This window comes from Condylura cristata, unplaced genomic scaffold (genome assembly GCF_000260355.1).
Source record: "Condylura cristata isolate star-nosed mole 26May11 unplaced genomic scaffold, ConCri1.0 scaffold00012, whole genome shotgun sequence".
Taxonomy (NCBI): domain Eukaryota; kingdom Metazoa; phylum Chordata; class Mammalia; order Eulipotyphla; family Talpidae; genus Condylura; species Condylura cristata.
The window spans coordinates 29,399,248-29,419,361 of record NW_004567113.1 but is presented as its reverse complement, the minus strand read 5'-3'; the positions used below and the strand labels follow the sequence as shown (position 1 = coordinate 29,419,361).

Sequence of the window (20,114 nt, the reverse complement as noted above, 5' to 3'; positions counted from 1 at the left end):
CATGAAGTAGCAGTCCGTCCAGCATGTACATTTCTGGTGGGATAACTTCATCGGTGCCAAGCTAAGAAAAACAAACCCCACAAACGGAACCACCATGAAGATAATGCCCATTAAAATGTTTTTCTCTTGACAGTTTCCAGCTGACAGATGAGTATCTTTTGTTGCTATATCATCCTCTGTACAATTTAATGGTTGTATCAGCTTCAGCTGTTAGAAATCACCTTTCAGACTGATCAAAAGCACAAGTAAATATTTCTGATTTCACTATGCAATACCATACAGCCATGCAGCGGAATGAATTCTCTGGAAGTAGTCAGTTCTTCAGTCCCAAAGCTGCATATCACTGCTGTCCACTCTGGCTAGCATTTCATCAGAATTTATTGTCATTGTGTTAATAGCATTATAACAGAAAGATTTTGAATAAAACTTCCATTAGGGAATTTCCACCCTTATGTTATCTGAAAATGTGGAATAATCTTGTCCGTAAAACTATAACCCTGACTGATTCCTTGTGATTTGTTAATGTTTTTCCAGTCACCAAACCCAATATTCGTATTGTAGTGTCATGGCTTCTAAGATAATAATTTGTGTTTCTGCAGCTTGACACTTTCCTGTAGCAGCCGCGTTTATGTGCCCAGATAATGTGTGTCCACGGGCTTTAGTTCTCACATTGCAAATCTGTGCAGTTGAATTCACATGTTACCAGAATGTGGCTTGTTGGGTGCCCACCCAAACCACACCCTGCACTGAGACATCCATGCCTCAGTGTCTTATAATCTTATAGTCAAGATCCCAGTCTTTGACTTGTCGCTGCAGAACAGGTGTGAGCTCCTCATGCTTCTATCACCACACACTGTGCTAGTGTGCCCAGTTAAGGACAGTTTCAATTTACCAGTTTCCATGGTGGATGCCACTGGGCTTTCGGCATAGTAGGGGCTTTCTGAGCCATCAGAGCAGAGCTTTGGCATTGCCACCCTCCATATCAGCAGTCATCTCTGCAGGTGTGAACAGCAGGCAGCCCCAGGATGTTGGTATTCGCTTCCAGCAGGTGCACCATGATCTGCGTGCTCCCTAGCCTGGCTAGCAGGAATGCCATGCTAAGGACCATGCAGCTGATTCACTTGTCATTTTCCGGATCATAGTATTTGCTGTCACAGCACCCCTGGCTGGTGAGTACGGAGGTGTATCTCTTAACCTGATTTTCGACTTATTGTCTGTGATTGGCAGCACAGTGCTTACAACCATATGGACCCAAAGCCTTCTGAGGTCCCTTCTCTTTAAAATTGCCTTCTCAAGTGGGCATACCCAACATAGGGCTGTACTCACTATACAGCTGGACTGCCATTTTTTGTTTGTGATTCTTCATGCAAAGGCACAGGTTTTCCATCACCACCTACAAACGTCATGGGTGAGAACACAAGTGGGGGCACAGAATGTTTCTGTACCTCCTCGACCACAATGCAGTCATGCCCTTTCCACTGCTCCAGCAGGGAAGCCGCCCTAAGCACCAGCACAGAAAACGCTGCCACACACTTCTTATGAGGCCGCTTAGGGCTCCCACCATCACAAATGTGGAAGCTAGGCCTTAAGGCGAAGGTTCGGAAGTGGCATGTGTTATCACTACTATAGTGTATAGGTTAAAGCAAAGCAATTTTTTGCATGAATCCTCATGTGAGTGAATTGTGTACTACACCACAGGGTAAGTCTGTAACCCTGTATATTCTGATTTCTGATCTTCTTTTCCCTTCATGGGCTTTTTATTTAAAAAATAATTAGTATGTTTAGCCTCATTAAAACAAACAGCTACTAAATTTGGTGTTTTGTTCTATAATTCCTTATAAAAGCATTTGCTCCTACCACAGGAATAAAAATATGACTGTTCTCAAAAAAAAAAAAAAAAGTACCAAACTAGTTTCTTAAGAAAAATAGAATCTTTAATGTAAAAATGTTTTTATACTGGTAAAGTATTTTCAAGTGCCACAGATATTAAGGGCTGCATTTGATTATTTTTCATTACCACTCAATAAATCCAGACAGTAGACATAATTATTTCTACATCCAATAATAAGCATTGATTCCCAGACCACAGGAGAAGAAAAGACTTCTCCCGGAAGTTCATGTACACTTTTCAATTGTCCACTCTTAGATTCCAGAATCCATAGTTTTCCATCAGTAGATGCTGCTGCCAGCATTTCATTGCTAAAACTGTGGCTATGGAAAGCAAATGGCGTTGCATACACCCTTGAGGTTGTTTCAAATTTCCACTGAAGGTGACCTTTCAGATTACAACAGTATATAAAGCAGTCATGGGAACCAAAAAATATTTCTTGCTCTGAAGCTGAGGTACATGGGGACGAAAAGATTGGTTCACTGGTAGAGAATTGCCAAACCTGAAGGGTGATGAGGAAAAATCATTCATTCATTGAATTTTTTTATTAAGGTTTTATGAAATTGTTGATAAAATATGAGGTGTAGGCTATTGAATGGTAGCTAAATAGAAAAAATAATGGTTTTATCAAAAAATTAGACTACTATTCTAATAGTTAAATCTAGGACACATTATATTGGAGCATTCTTATTGCATGAGTTATTGCTATGTAAAATATCATAAGCAAACTTTACTTTCAACAAAGTTATTTAAGAAAGTTATTACTAGTATATACATAGACACTGAATTCAAAGATGAAACTACTTATCTTCTAACAATGAGAAGGAAGTAACTGAGCAGAAAGGAACAGTTTATGTACAATAATTTACATTAAAGTTTTAAACAAAAAGCTCTTGAATTATTATATCTCCACTGTGGATATATCTGCTTATTTCAAAGTTATAAGCAAGCCCCTGTCCACTAATATTTTGAAGAAAAGATGTAAGTCTAAGGCAGTGTTTACAAATACACAGTAACAGGAGCATAAAAAAAAGCAAACAAAGAAAAAAATAGTGCTGGCTGACATATATAATTTGCGATCTGTTTTGTCCCTGACTTAGACAAACTAACTTTTGTCTTTCTATGGTTGATGAAAAAAATAGGAGTAGCCACACTTGCCTCTTCTCAGAAATATAAAAGTGAGAATATATTCAAGCTATGTTGTAAACAAAAATATTAAGTGAATATAATAAAATATTTCATAGCCATGTAACCGTCCCACAAAGCAAAAGGACAGCTCGGTTATGAGTGGGGAATGCAGTGATTTCACTTATGATGGAGAGGTTATAATCTTCAAGCTCACAAAATAATTCCCCAAATCAAGCACACAACAGACGTTGTGAGAAAAATGAGTGACTGTGTATTTAAAGGAGAGGTTATTCTCCCAATAAAAGAGCTGATGTAAGCCCTGCCAGTCATACAGTTGAAGATAGTGTCCCTATGCAATGAAATCTGGGCTACACAACAGATTATGGGTTTCATATATAAAGCAGGGGCTTCTTTAAATTTTCATAATTCCAATAGAAGTTATAATAAAATTTGCCTAAAAACTGGTAAAAAAAATTTTCATTAGTAGAGGAGGGTGGCAAAATAATGTCAAAGCAGAACCTTTAAACTTATTCAGAAAGTAAGAAACCCAGGGCTTGACAATTAAAATAGAATAGCTTTCAACACAATGAAATTTACTTGCTGGTCACTTTGAGGAAAATACAAAGTTAGAACAAGAAATTTTTACCTGTTCTCCAAAGTGAGTAAAACAGAGCAAATTCCCATCTACACAGCCAATGCAAACATATTGTAAGCAGCACCGTGGAGAAGAGAAGAGTGGTTTTCCACAGCAGTGTTTCCAAACTCTATTTCCAGTGGCCTATTAACAGGCAAACACAATTCATGGCATTGAAATCATTCTACTAACCAATTACCCTTCATAAAGAAAACTGCTAAGTCCCCCAAAGGCAAAGCTATAAACACCGAAAACACTACTGTGGCTTGCTGACATTACAAATGAAGCAAGTACACATATATACAACAGCTATAAAATGAGTCAGAGCTCTTTATGAGCGCTAGGGTAAACACTTGCAGTAAAACAAGAAAAGAAATAACTACCACATGAGAATCCATCCTTAGGAGACCAAGTTCTTAATGTGATTGAGAAAATTCTGCCAATTACAGGATGAAAGACATAAGAATTTAGGTTTTTACATCTTTCTGGACTTCCTGTCAATCATTCTTAATGAGTTCTGGAACAGTGATCCCTGGACTATATCTAATTGAAAATTTCAGGAAATCAAAGCAAAACAGAAAAATTAAAGGAAGTTGGTAGTAAAATCAGTAAATGTTTTATTTACAGGATTTACAGCCAGTAAAAGTCCTCCTAGAGTAGCAAAATACAAATGATGCGGATTCAGGCTCAAACAAGGAGAAGAAAATATAGTTCCTTCACATTTTAACTTCCAAACCAACTTCTTTTCCTGCAAATAAAAAAAAAAACAAACTTTTTACTGGCAGTTGTATCGACACATACCATGATACCCTCATGGTGATATGTCTAGCTAATAGAAGTTTTTATGTTAAGATAAAATCCATGCTCATAGAAAATCAATGTAGGGGCCTCTTTGGTGGCACAAGGGGTTAAGTCTTAGCACAACAAAGCTGAGTTCAATCCCCAGTTAGGGAAGTGACCCACATAGCACAGCAGACCTCTCCTATCTTGCCTGCTGCTCCCCTCAGTAGTATATTTCAATAGATCAGCCTATTCTGCTCCACACTCTTTCTCTGTGGAATCCTCTCAAACCCTGCACCTCTGGCCTACAGCCCGTTCTTGTACACATATATAAATAATTCTTTTTTTAAAAGAGTCTTAAGATATTAAGATTGCTAGTTATTATCTTTTTTTCCCCCAGACCACAATGCTAAACTGAGGAAACAGTTGCTCCCCTAATCAACTCTTTCATAAGCTATCAAGTAACTCTTTCATGTTCCTTGATGCTTGTGATATGAGACTGATGTGGCGAGTCCTTACATAAATGTCCAGAGCATAAGCGTGCTGGTCATGAGAGCCAATGTACAGGAGCCCAGTGGTTGGATCCATGGTTGCCGAGCTTTTGACCGCGTCCTCAGCAGTAAACACCCAACATTCTTCTCCACTATTACTTTTCAGAACATAAACTCTCCCATTATAACAGCCTGTAGGGAAATAAAATACAGAAGATGAGATTTGCATATGGAAAGTAATTATTTAGCCTATATCATGATAATGTGTATCTGATGCTCTTCAAGTGGACTTGGCTGTGTGTTTAGATCAGATTTAAATTTCAGCAATGTAAAGCAAAACCCAAACAGCAATCACTTACATAAACTACCTCTTTGGGATATTACACAAGTTAAATATACTTGTGGTGTAAAATAAAAACATTCACATTTGTATTCAAACTCTTGTATCCGTGGCTGACTTTCAGTGATTACAGTGAGAGAGCTGTTCTGCTAGGAACAAAACCCTCACCCAGAAACCAGCTGTCTCCAAATGGTTTAGGGCCTGATTGATTCCCCACAAAGCTGCAAACTTGCGCCTGATGAGTAAAGGGCTGCTGCCTTTCTGGCCACACCCCATTCCCCATGACAAGTGGCCCTCCGCACCATCACTGCACTCTTATTTTTTAAATAAGCACCCTGTGCTTCACTACTGAGAAAACAAGCACACTAGAGTGGAGAGGCTCTGAGAGAGCTCAATTAGCTCGTCTCAATTACCCAGCTTTGCTGAACCTCAGATTATTCATGTGCTGAATGTGGACACATCTATTTCAGTGGTTATACAATGTGGATAAATGCCTAGGGTATAGAAAGGTGGTCTAGAAATGTCACCATTAACTACAGCCACATTTACTGAGCTCTTACTTTGTGAAGGTGCCATTCTATATGTTCGTTCATGCAATCCTCACAGTATGTGTTAGATCCACATTTTATAGACAACAAAAGTACTGTACAAACAGGCTAAGTTCCTAGGACAAAACTACGCAGCTAAGCTGTGGCAGAACCGGGACCAGCTCTTCAGGCATCAATTTCCAGAGCCTGTGCTGGAAAGTACCACACTGCCTTTCCTAAGTTGCTGCTACAAATGAGCTCTGGACCTTGGTGTTGTCAAATATTGTAGAGGGAAGTAGGGGTGATGAAAATCTACAAAATAATAATCACTCAAAGTTCCTGGAGTGCAGGTAAATTAGAGGAAGTGGACTCTAGAAGTCCACCAGTCATACAGAGTGTTGGTCAAATGAGGTCCAATTACAGAGTACTTTGTGCTTTCTTTCTGGCAGTTACCACTCAGTAGCAAGAGAGTAGTCCTCTTAGTGACAGCTTCGAGAAATGCCCTACATATTGAAGCATGCCAAGATTCAACTGGATAATGAAAAATTTCTTTCAGATCAACTCAATTCTAAAAGAAAACATAGAGGAAAATCTTTGTGACCTTGTTTTAGATAAAGATTTCCCAGATATGACAGCAAAAGCATGACCCATTATAAAAATGATAAACTGGAATTGAAATTAAAAAAATTATATAGTTAAGAGAATGAAAAAACATACCACATACTGGGAGAAAACGCATACCTGATAAAAAGAAATTTTACCCAGAATACATAAAGAATTCTTAAAACTCAGTAAGAAAGCAACAAAAAAAATGGGCAAAAGACCAAATGTAGACGACTGGATTAAAAAGATGTGGTACATATGCACAGTGGAATCATTACGGGTGGAGTGGGGAATGGGATCAAAAATGGGGGGGGGCGGGACTATGATGATGGCACATGGGTGACTTGGTGATGGGAATTCCAAGGGGACTGCAGCTGAGATGGGAAAAAAAAAAGATCTGAACAAGCACATCTTAATTTACAAAAGGCAAATATGTTCATAAAGATAATATTTTAGCCACTAGTGAAATGCAAATTAAAACCACAATAAAATGCCACCCACAGCTACTTGAATGACTAAAGTAACATCATACAGCAACTAAGTTAAAATTACAAACCTCAAATTCAGAAACTTACCCACTATGATAAAATTTCCACACTTAGATGTACATGCTGAGGATTCAATTCGGTCTCCCAAAATCTGTTCCCATTTCACCTTCCCAGAGTGAAGGTCAATCGCCATCATTCGATGAGAATGGGAGCCAATGTACACAGTTGCCGATGACGCATCCACGGTTGGTATGACAACCAGAGGTGATGCATCTACACATTTGCCTGTGTCGGATGCCCACCTCACACGTAACTCCATTTTCTCACTTCCTTTCGCAGGTGTCCCCTTTTCAGAAGTTTCTACAACACAGGATGGGTCCTTTGCCTGCCCAACAAGACCTGAAGATTTTAAACTTTTCACATTTCGAATGTTAGTCTGTAAAATTACATCAGAAGAATAGGCTGATGGGCAGTGCTCTGACTTAGTTACAAAGCTAGCAGAGTTCAGGGACAATATCTGATTCCCTCTATTTACTGCACAAAAACCATTTATCTTGTCACATTTTAAAGGCATAACTGAGTTTTGATGTAAAGATTTTCCACTGGTTTCCTCTTGATTAATGTCACAGAATTTTCTCTTTGTAGCATAATTTTTGTTAAATTTCAGGTCATTATCTGGAAACACTGTTTGAACAATGTGATTGTAAATCTCTAAAATGGAACTGCTAAGAATAATTTCCAGAAGCCCAGGTATTGATGTGCCAACAACTTCTTCAATCTCATTGAGGAGCCGTACAGACTTCAAAGAATCTCCACCACTTTTTAAGAAGAAAGACTCATCTGGAAACTTTAAGGGGTCTTCTGAGAGATTCAGAATAGACTACAGAGAGAAGGGGGAAATCTGGTGAACTAAGGGTCTACAACAAAAAGAATTCAACATTTACAGATAATAGGGATAATACCTACAATAATATGAACATAATACACACCAATGTTTTTGATAATTAAAATAGGATTATTTTATTTCTTGTACAAGAGACCATCACTATGCTATTATTTTATAAACAAATTTACTCTTGTTTCACCACAAAATGAATAAATGAAGCGATACTACTTTACACCTTGGCAGCAGTAATACCCTTTAATTCTCCAAAGTTATTAAATAGCTCTTTGTACCTTCCACAAATGCTGTAATCTTTCCCATAGTTCATCCTTTCCACTGAGCTGTCGCTCAGACTTCAACTTTATGGAGTTTGAATAAACTTTCTTTAACTCAGAAACATCAACTTTGCCTTAATACAAAAGAGAAATAATTTTAAAATTTTAGTTTAAACTTTTATATCTTCATTAGTCATAAGAATATACATATTTTCATCATAGGTATTAGAAATACTATAAAATAGTTTTTCATAGGTAATCAGTTTTAAAGAAAGTAGTCCTGTGTGACCAAGAGCATACTGGGTAATGGATAAGAGGAAAGGAGGGCTTAATGTTTATCTCATGTAAAGAAGTACAGAAATAATACTATTAACTGAGCAATTACTGCATTTTGAACTAAACATTAAATAAAGATGAAACTGGGGATACAAGATAATATGGTGATTAAAAGCATATATTTTGAAGTCAAATAGCCCTAGACATAATAAGCCCTCTACTACTAATCAGCAGTGAGATCCTGAGAAAATTACTTGACCCCTTTAAGTCTTAACTCCTCACCTGTAAATAGGAACATAACACTGCCTTCTTACAAGATTTTCGGGAGATAAAATGAACTAATCATACAATGCATTTAAGAGGGTCCACCACAATAAACGCTAGTATTACTAGTAGTAATAAGGACATGTCTTCTAAACTAGTTACGAGTACAATTAGTATCATTTAGCACTGAAACATATATGCTTCAAATTATTTTACCATGAGCTGTAAATGGAAGAGACTCAATCCACACAAGCTCATCTGGGACTGCATGGCTTGGAAGATGCTTTTGCAGTTCTTTAAAGATGTAATCCTTTATTAAATCATTTCTGGACACCACAAATAGAACCAATTTTTCCTGATTATACCATATAACCGCACAACACTCCACCTGCTGAAGTCCTTCAGCAGCCTATAAGAGAGATTATCCCAAATTACCAGCGAGGACAATGACAAGCAAACTTTCTAAATGCTGAAACTTAAGTTTGAAAATATAGTCAGATTAAATTATGGAGTTTGCCAGAGAGTTACAAAGAATTGCTTGTACAGTTACTATTTCCAGCATCAGAGTTCTCAGTGTCTTTCAAATAGAATAGTGTCTCAAGCAAAATAAACCAATTTATTTTCAAAGTTACCAAAACACATTTTGTCACTTATTTTAAAAAGCTATTGCTCCATACTGGAAATTAAGGGATACGTTGAATTATCCATATCTTTTAACATAATTCATCATTAGTTAAACAAATCTAGATTTAAATAGAAACCTGGCACAGAACATTGGTGGTAGCTGCCTCTAACACTTATATATTAATAGAAATTTAATATTTAAGTAGTTTTACCTGTTGTACAAGTTCAAGGCTAAGACGTTTGCCATGGCGTTTGATCTGACTGTCCTTTCGTCCCAAGAAAAACATCTTTCCATCTTTCACTGTCACAAAGTCCCCTGTGGCTCGCATTGTGCCAAGTGGTACTGTCAGTTCTTCATCAAGAAAACACACTCTGTTTCTGCCACCTTCACGAGATACAGAACACCAATGTAATAAAACTACATGGAAAACATGTTAAAAATCCACCAAATTAAGAACATCTCCAAAAGTTAAGTTACTGAGCTCCAAGTTTTGAATATTTATATGAAAAGGAAGACACTTCTAAATGTCATTTGGTAAAAGTAACATGATAACCTCAGAGGACAAAGAGCTAAAACAAGTTATTTCTAAAATATGTTTGTGATTAAAAAAATCTGATACTATGATTAAATAGAATGGTTATAAAGGCACAAGTTATAATTTCCAAGTTACTTACATAATTTCTCCTAGAGTACTAAATATTAATATCTGAAAAAACAATGGTAACTTATTAAATGTTTCATAACTCTGTATGAAGTTAAAAATGTCACATAAAAGAATACTGGACATAAGAAAAATTGGGGAAAGAATAAAATTAACATATCCGATTTTTTTCTTGAAATTAAAAATCCCAATAAACAAATATAAAACCACCTAAATATACTTGGCCATTGCCTTCTTGAATTGTGAAACCATTAGTATCTCTGACTTCAACTAATGTTCCAAGCAGTGGAAATCCCAGTTGCACAGGCATATCACATCTATGAAAAATACAACCCAAACAATATTAAAAAACTTACATTTTAATATTTTCCAATGTACTTAAATCACATTATAACGAATAAACAGTCTGTGTTGTTATAAAGGCTATCATACATGTTATTTATTTCTATTTAGTCACAAAAAGTTCTAGCAAAGCCTGTGACACCAATTATAATAAGGGAGGTTGTAGATTCCCCAATTTGAAATTCTAGTGCTTCTAAAATTATTGCCTTGGTACTTATCAAAAATAATGTGAGTGTTAGATACTGGTAAAATACACTTTGCTCTACCCTACTTAGTGAGCGAAACACTTACTTCAAAGGAGAGTTAAGAATCTTCTCTGGAATCTTATAAAAAGTTGCCCAACTTGATACTTCTGTGATGCCATAAACATTGAATATTTGAGTTTTATTGCCTTCTGCTCTCCAGCTTTTGAGAACAGTCAGTGATGGAAACGCTTCGCCACCAAGGGCTAATACTCGAAGGGAAGTGTTGGTTGATAAAACAGTAGACTTTATAAGCTGAGATCCAAATCTTCTAAGCAATGTAGGTGTTGCCTGTAGATACATTAAAAATACTTACTTTCTCTTATGTTTTTTTAAAGGCAAATACTATAATGATTACTTTAAAACTTAACTTTGGTAGCCTATAAGAAAATTAAAGCTGTGCTTATCAAATGGCAAAATGTAAATGGAAAACTACTAACGTAGCACTATCTCCTTAATGTGAGTATCTAAGTTACTTTATGCAAAATGTTAGTTATATTTTATTATGTAATTTAGACTAACGGGTTTAAAGATAATCAATTCATATCTCTTTGCCCATGATATCTAGGAAAAGTATATAAAAAGATTAAAAATGTGCCTAAATCAAACAACATGAAGATTTTAAAAAACAGCTATACTGAAGTATAACTAACAAACAATAAACTGTAAATATAAATTTATGTGTGTGTGTGTGTATATATATATATATATATATACACACACACACGCACACACATATATGTGGCCTCCAGTGAAACCATTACTATGACACAAACATCTTCACCCCTGAAGTGACCTATGTACAATTACAAATCTTTCTTCCAAATGTAACTCTTCTGCAATCACTGCTCTACTTCTGCCACTAACGTTCCATTGGCAATTAAAATTTTATAAAAATGAAAGTATATACCATGCATTCTTTCTTCACATTTTTTTTATTATTATTTAAAATGACAGGCTTCTTATGAAAAGGTGAGTCAAGGATGCTAGCACAGACACAGGCAGACAGAAAGTGCTGCCCCTAAAAGGAGCAGGTTGTTAGAAGAGATGCCTGCATGGTGACAGCAGGCAGGAGAGCTGCTGCTCACCTGGCTCATTTTACTCAACGTAATTTTCTGTGCTTACACTCCTTGCATGAAGAGTTCATTTCTTAGTGTGTTACGCTATCCCAGCTGCTCAAAAAAATTCCACAGATTGGATAGGCTATAAATAACACAACCAATTTATTTCTTACAGTGCGTGGAGGCGAGAAGTCCAAGATCAAGGTGCCAGCATGGTGGGGATCTCACTATCTTTCAGGTCATGGACTGCCAGCTTCCTTCCATGTCACAAGTGAAGGGTGCAAGAGACCTGTACAGGGTCTCTTTCACAAGGGCATCAAACTCACCCACAAGAGCTATGAGCAATGGTAACCATGCCATTAAAGGTTTCATGCCTTTAAAAAGGCCCCACTTCCTAATACCAACCCACTGAGCATTAGGATATTAGGATTTTAATATGAATTTAGGGATATGCATTCAGACCACAGGATATTTTATTGCTGAGTGGCATTCATCAGGACTCAGGCCTTGATAATACAAATTAGACTATCACTAGTCCCCTGAAGAGAAACCACTGGAATCTAAAATAGTCTCTAAAGTACTTAAAATAATAAGGAAAGACAAACTATTTCATTTGATCTTATATATACCTGTAAAATAGTCACTCTGTGATGGGAAAAGAGAACAGCAGCTAATTTTGATGGGAGCACTTTGACAGATGTTGGTACAATAAGTAAAGAAGCACCACTCGATAGAGCAACAAACATTTCCACAACAGAAGGATCAAAGGTCAGAGGTGATGCCAGAAACAAAACATCTTCCTGAGTGATCTCAAAAAGTTCACTAAGGCAAAACAGAACATAGTTAGGGTGAATGCATACTGGAAAAAGGCATTTATGAACATTAAATGTTTGCCAGATTTATTCTCCCTTAGATTACCAAAATGGTACTACAAATTTTAGAACTCTTCTTCATAAAAAGTAAGGATTTACAGTTGTTTTGCATCTTCATTCCTTAAGGATCCTTCCTGTGTCACAGAAAACATTATTACATAAATTTGTTAAACCCATTTTATCACTACAGAAATGAGAGAGCCTGGGTGCCTCTGAGCATGACAACACAATTCTCCAGTGTTCTAATACAACAATAAAGCAAAACAACAGGAAAATGGAAATCAAATAATCTGCTTTCAGAAAACAGTACTGTCACAGTTAATAAGATCAAAACAAAACAAAAAAGCTATACCCAACTTACTGCCTGTATTTACTAGAAGGATTCTACTATTCATGTGTCTTGATTAGCATGACTTTATTATTCTAGAAGATTTTAGATCAAACAAATAAAAATTGCATATAATTTTATTGTTCATTATCGAAAATTACTTTAATTCATATACACTAAGACCTCACTGAACCTCTTTCTTCAAAAGTCACCTTGATATTTTTACCATTCCTAGTTATTATATCATGAAACCATTGTATTGAAAAATCTGCCTTAAATTAGACTTCAACATCTCAGTCAATCAAATTCTGTCCTTCCTCTGAAATTACCACACTCTTCTTGGAAACAGGTTACACAGCAAGGGAAAGAAGATCCTTCTAACATATGCCCAAAATTTGGAACTCCCCATCTTAGTGATTTAAGTCCAAAACAAAGAGAAAAAGAATTATTTACTTTGTTTCTAAATTGGATGTTTTAACATTTGATTTCTTCAGATCCAATTATTTACCACTTTCCTTTTTAGGAAACTAAACCTAAAAGGGATATTTAGCAAACAGATTTTATTAAGTTCATGGATAAAACAGCTATTAAAAATGTGTATACCTTCCTCATAAATCAGGCCCTAGCCCTCACTGAACACATTTTTGTTTGCTCCCACCTTAGACAATGCTGCTTGGCCCAGCACCTTTCCTCCCTCAGATTCCAAATGAGTTTCACTTTATTCAAATTCTCTATATCTCCATTCCCTCCTCATTTCCCACACACTTAGCAAGGCCTTGCCTTCTACTTCATACTAAAGTCACAATTCATCAGCCTCTTCTAATATTCCTTATTACCTAAAGAATTTGTCATTTATTGTCATTCCTCCAGTCTTTTAAGGCTCTCTAAGGTGTCATACAGATGTCCTCCCTTCCCACCTCTAAGTATCTTACTCCTTTGCAATCCTTTCTATCACTTGATTTTACAAACTGTGTCTACCAATTCTACCAATTCTCTAAAAACCTCTCCCACCTTAAAATAAAGCTTAAAACCTACACCTATTTCCACCTTTGATTTCCTAAGACTACTTTCTTCTGGTTCCCTCCTCCTCTATTTCCTTTTTTCTCAAGTTGAGAATCTAACTTTATGAAAATTTCTCATCTCAAGCCATAACAGTAAACCAAACTCCACAGTGTTACAGAAGAGAACTGCAAGTGAATTACGGAAGAAAGGCATATGTCTTAAAGACTTTATCTCTGTTGGACCCAGACAACTTCAGCAAGGCACACGGGCTCCTGCTGTGTCAGGTCACATGGCTCCTACCCCCGTTTCCTGAGCTCTCCCCAGACACTCAGCAAGCCAACTTCTTTCTTTCCTAGCTGGTGCCTTTTCCAGGAATATGCTGTCTCCTTTCTATCAATAATTAAGATGCAAAGCTGCAAGCCCTATCATTTATTTGGCTCCAGGTCTGGGTCAGAGAGCTGAAGTCCTAGCCCACAACAAACTGAAGTACAAATATAGTGGAAACAATGACTTAGCACTATTGGTTTAGGAATAGTTATAAAGAATAGGGTTTTTTTGCATCTCTTTTTTTCTTCAAAACACAAGTTTTGTAATGTCAGAACTTACCGAAAATGCTGGATGTTTGGCACTATACATGCATGAGGAACTCTGACAATCTTAGGTATTCCCGTGGTGCCTGATGTGTGGAGAACATAGGCCAGGCAATTATTTTGCCTCACATCCAAGTGTTCTTCTGGCTTTTCTTCATTGCTCTTTTCAGAACTTGTGCTGGTTGTCATTTTTCCTTTTTCATATTTTTCTTTTCTGTCACTTAGCATCAAGCTCACTTCATCATTTCCCCAGTTAAGTGTGAAGAGTACTAGGTCATTATGTTCGACTGTAAACCTATCATAGGTCAGTAATGTTTCATAGGAAGATCTGAATTTCTATATTGGATGGGGGAAAATTATTGGTATGTTAAAAGACATTGTTTATTTTACAGAAATTTGAAGTATCCGTTTACTAACTGAAAATGTGTGTACTTGCTCTATATCTAGAAATCAAAAATAAATAAGAAGCTCCCACACTACAACACTAGTCTTATTTTCAAACTCGCTTTCAAAATAGAGGTGTATAAAAACACATAACTGCAGTGCAATGTGGTAAATGTGATAACAAAATAAGCTTGAAATGTTAACAGGAATAAAAACAGGCTGAACTTTACCTGAAAAATCAGGTAAGGTCTAGAACAAACGCTCTATCCCACATTGTACCACACAAAAAAAGTGGTTGTCAAAACTAGTGGGCATGGGGGAGCTACAGGCATCTTGTGGATGGAGATCAAGGCTGCTGCTAAACAGCCTCTGAATACAGAACGCTCCCAGAACCTCAGAAGTAGCGATGACCAAGTCCAAAATGGTCACAGTGCCAAGCCTGAGAAACCTTGTTGAGTTAGTAAATATAGAAAATGAGAAACTCTGCTGCTTTAGTAAATCTAGAAGCTTACCTTTCAGTTGAAGATAAATTTAACACACACACACACACAATTCAAGTACTTACATGAATTTGCTGTTTTTCAACAAGGATATACTTTAAGTTACATTTTTTCATAAAATGAGTTGATAACGCTGGTGGTGAATCTGGATCAATAGGAGCATAAGCAGCTGGGACTTGGAGGATTCTAAACAAATAAAATAAAAGAGTCAGCATAGAGTTATCTGTTGACTATAATATTACTTTAGAGCATTTCTACTCTGTTGTGTATTTTACTATTGGCTTTATCAAAAGTTGACAGTACTTTTGCTGACACATCTTTGGTTGTTTATTTAGTTTTGTTCTTGAGACTGAATATCCTAGGGTTCCAGAACAGAAAGGTTTTGCCTAATCTGCAATGGTCAGAAATCCCACATACACTTTAAACCCCAGATCCAGATAGTTCTAACTCGAAGCCATAGGCAACTGGGTTTACTACTCTGGTCCTCCGTTTCTTTATTTGTAACATGGGATCACAGTGATCTGCCCTTCTTACTGGTTGGTGTAAGGATTAAGTCAACACAGAAGGAACCTGATTCTTAATACTCTTACTGTCCAATTATCACCACATCTTTGTATCACCCAAACTCAAGACACACTAGCAGAGGGAGCGAGACAGAAAAGAAACCCACCCATAACTCTGTTCCACATTGTGCCACAAAATCCTCCTGAAGAGACATGTTGTCCTCCTCAAGAACAAGTTTTGCTTTGTCTTTGGGTCTCTGGAGTGAAGGTACTTCACCTCAGCCTCAGAGCAGCTCTGCCTGCTCACTAGGTCAACTACGTATGAATGTCAGAATACTCCTCACTCACCTCTACCCTCCACCCCAACCCCATTCAAGCACTCTTCTTAGAGAGGGGCTATTTTCTAAACCATTAGCCCTGGCAGCCTGATTAAATTCTAATCAATTACTCCAGAGAAATCCAAGAGTTTTAAAAGTTAACGTATTATAGTATATGCTGTTGGTTAGCTGGCTGCCACTATCGATAAGTACCAAGCAGGGTGCAGAGTCTTATTTCTTCATCTGTCTTTGTAGAGTAACATAAAACAAGTTAATTAGCTCCATGTAACCTATTACTATATAGATGGATTGAAAATAGATACTATAAAAATCATTTCACCTAAGCCAGGATATCAAGAGGGGGGGAACATTTTTAAATTGATTTATATGTGGCAATGTTTATGTAAATAGATTAATGTAAGGAACTTTGAGATATGCTTTGAAGACTTTAGATCTTTGCACAGAGTAAATTCTCAATTAATTTTTGTCCTGAATGAATAAAAATAATCTGCAAAAATTTTACTGCTTTATATTGTTTACTGAAAAAAATCATGATGAGTTTATCAGATAATCATAATGAAGCTTTAAACTCAGGAAACAGTCTTATAAATTTTACTTTGTAAAAACTGTTCCTACAATCACAAGTTTGAGTATACAAATTTGCTAGGAGTAGTATAGTTACAAGAGAATAAAGCAGTGAGTAATTAACATGGATTTCCAGTTATCTTTGATAGCTTTAGATCTGTCAATTTCCTAAGTATTTTGACCTAAAAAAAGGCCAATGCTATCTGTGTGCAGAGGAGGACGGTCAGTTTCCTTGACTTTTAAAGAATGTGGAAACACAGGCGAGGTTCCCATTGTTAAATCTTTAGCTAGCATCTTGGACAAGCACAGATTCTTACATGATTGCTTCACAGAACAAGACTTGAAGCCTATGGACATGGCTTTGCTGTAAAATGATGGTGGTGGTGGGGGCGACATTCATAACATATTCACAACACATATAATGAATCTACTAACATGCATATAGTGGGATGAATATAAATTTTTCTAATTCTTTAGCAGGTTTTGTTTACTACAGAACCCTAACACAGAAATCACCATGTGAGGATATTTTAGACCTTAAATAATTGACTATTTTGCAAATATTTTACTAATATCTTCCTCAGTTCCTATCTCAATTTTATAGACTTTATTCAAAGGTTTCAATTTATTCATGTATTCATTTGCTGAATATCTAAATACCTAAAACTTCAGTCTCAAAAGGGAAATCACAGCTATAGTATTTCTGAAATACTTGTTTTCTTTGATCTAAGAGAAGAAATTATCACTGTTTCCCTCTAGCAGACAAAAGATGGCCTTTTGTTTTAGAGATATTTAAATATCTACTATTAGTGAAAATTTCTAGTCTCCCCTCAATTAGTTCAGATTAATGTAGATGATAAAAATAACCCTACGGGGAATATGAATACTTATATTTTACCTAGAATTAACCAAGCAATACAGAAAATCCAATAGTAAACAGAAATCCAAAAGTAAACTACCAATTCATTCTGTGTTCTAAAGGAGTAATACCAAATTTTTAGTTCCAAAAAGTATTACCCTAAAATCCAAGAGGGTAAGTTTATCCCAGGATGGCAGTAGAGACCAATTTCCCGAATTCCTTGAAAATCACAGTGTAACAGCAGAAAATTTGATAATTCTGAAGCTACATTCACCACAGTCTTATAGGTGTAGTAAACTGGAGGCTGGTCGTTACAGTTGTCAAAACAGACAGCTGTTCTATCAGAGAAAAGGGAGGCAGAGTGGTGCACCAATTCCTGAAGAGTCATTTCACCGAAGTTTACCTGAACATCAAAGAACTCTACCTATAATACAGGGATGTTAGGGGGACAGAGTGAGAAAGAAACTTCAGTACTTCAAAAATAATTACATCAAAGATACATACTAAAGAACTTAATTATGAATTGTCCATGGTAACTTTGTAGAGTATGAGGTTGACAATTAATCTGATACATTAAACTAGTACTGCATAAGAGCTGAAAGAAAGTTGAGTAATATATGTAGATTGGGATAAAACAGATAAAAATAGAATTATGTCTCAAGTGACCATAATAAGAAAAAAACATATGTAGTATATATGTATATGAAATTAACCAACAATACCAAATTTAAACTTCCACATGCATAATTAATTTTTTTCTTAATCAGATTGATTAAGATGAAATGGCTAGAAAATCTTCTATGGTAATTATGAAAAGACCAATGCAAATAAAAGTATGCTCTTAAGAACCAAACTTTAATGAAAACAAAGTTTCATCAGCGAAATTTCATGCAGCTGGGAACAATATACAACACCAAAATTGTCTGATAAAGAGGCAAAGTTATAAAATGAATTCTTGAAATTTTTATGACAAATTATAATAATCACTACACCTATCCTGACTATTGGTTTTCTACTTTTAATTGCGTCTCCCAGTAATTGCTATAGAGACTTAAGGTATAATTGTCTGAGGTTTTCACTTTTATTACCTCAGTCTAAAACACATTCTCTCCAAAAAAAAAAAAAAAAGCCATTATTTAGTGGATACCTAACCTAGGAAACCCTTATAGGAAAATAAACAAATTTTGGCAATAGATTTTATGAATAGGATCATTAAGTTTAAGCATTTGCTACTTCATTTACAAATGTAGAAATTGCTAATTATCAGAGGCCTTAAGAGTCAACAGATTTTACCTCTTTGGGGGCTCTCCTTAGATTATTGACTGTTTTACAGACGAGCAAATGATCAGTTTATTTCCGGTATACATACACAGGCATAACTTGTACATTATGTAAGTGTTTTAGCAACCATGCGCGCTATAGCACTTCCGAAACATTCTTTCATTTAATCATCCAAAACCACGCTAGCAGGTAGAAGAGGCAGTCTTATTTCCATTTCAGTGAAAGAGCAGAAGGTGGCAGATGACCACGTGGAGTGCGCACCTGTCAGTCTTCGCAACACACCAACCCTCTAGGCGCCACTGATTCCAATCCGGTTCAGGTGGGTTTATGAAATTGAGCAAACCTGCAGTCAGTTCCAGGTGTCATCGTACTTCCCCACCCTCGCGCAAGGCCCCACCGACACCGCCTCTTGCCACTACTCAGAAACCCAACCCATCCGGAGCCGAACTCTAAACACAGCAACGCAGTCGTTAAGCGTTAAGCTTTCGCGACTCCAGGTGCGGATCCCTACGTAAACCCACCGCGTCGCCTGTTGATGACGTCATACGGGCGCCCAGGGAAGGATGCGTCGCACAGTTCCAAGCCACCGCCCCGGAAGCTGACAAGCCAACCTGAGACTGACGGGTTACGTTTTTGCTGACGGCTCTTGGTTCAGATGCTAGTTATGATCACGCTGGATTTTGGGAAGAATTTGAAAGGACTGGAAGTGATGGCTTTACGCCTTACCCTTTGTATCTGTCAGGGAACTCTGGGCAAGATACTTTAATTCTGAGACTCGCTCTTCTCGTCCACAATGTGGGGATATAGATTACCTTAAGGTTGATGTGAAGATAAATGTTGGCGTTGACTTCATCTATTCGGTGTTTTCTGAGAACCTTGCCTAGACTGGTGAGACCTGTGATAGGGCAAAGGCCCTATGATAATTAGGCTCATATTTTAATTAGAAGAGATGGATTAAATGATAGCTAAAACTGTTTTCAATAGGTCTAAAGAAAGCAGGTATGCAGGAGTTATTTAAAATATACAGCGGATTAATGGGTTTCCAAGAATTAGTATAATTGGAGACATGTAAGGTGTTACAAGTGCCAAGGGCAATAATGATTCTTCTAAACGGTAGTAAATGATCCGGTTTTGTTTGGCGTGGGGAAGGACTGAAAAAGCAGCCTTGCATTGATCATAGGTGGAAAGGCACAGGATACTTCCTGTCCTTAGGTGTCGATGTCAACTGTAGCAGTTATTCAGACATGTTATTTCCACTTGCCTTTAAGACTTTCACGCAAGATGTATCACTGGCTACTCAAACTATCATACATGTATTTTTTTTCTTGGGGGGTTGGGTGGGGACAGAGGGATCCTATGTGTTCATTTTAACCTTACTACTATAT

The 20,114-nt window shown here is 36.8% G+C and overlaps 1 protein-coding gene across 2 annotated transcripts; it reads right to left on the bottom strand.

Annotated features, from left to right (window-relative positions):
• Positions 1-1,922: 1,922 nt before the first annotated feature.
• On the bottom strand, positions 1,923-19,244 carry AASDH (aminoadipate-semialdehyde dehydrogenase). 2 transcript variants are annotated; one of them, XM_004681279.2, is made up of 15 exons: positions 18,742-19,244; positions 17,607-17,872; positions 15,250-15,370; positions 14,317-14,636; positions 12,138-12,330; positions 10,497-10,738; positions 10,074-10,180; positions 9,414-9,586; positions 8,794-8,986; positions 8,056-8,171; positions 6,967-7,759; positions 4,950-5,113; positions 4,276-4,398; positions 3,663-3,794; positions 1,923-2,390 (listed from the first exon to the last, which is right to left on the bottom strand). In XM_004681279.2, exons 2-15 carry the CDS (start codon positions 17,834-17,836, stop codon positions 2,004-2,006), a joined length of 3,294 nt encoding a protein of 1,097 aa, XP_004681336.1. In that variant the 5' UTR covers positions 17,837-17,872; positions 18,742-19,244; the 3' UTR covers positions 1,923-2,003. The 2 variants fall into 2 exon arrangements, with proteins under 2 accessions (XP_004681336.1, XP_012579762.1); XM_012724308.1 differs by having other exon boundaries at positions 18,991-19,244.
• Positions 19,245-20,114: the final 870 nt, after the last annotated feature.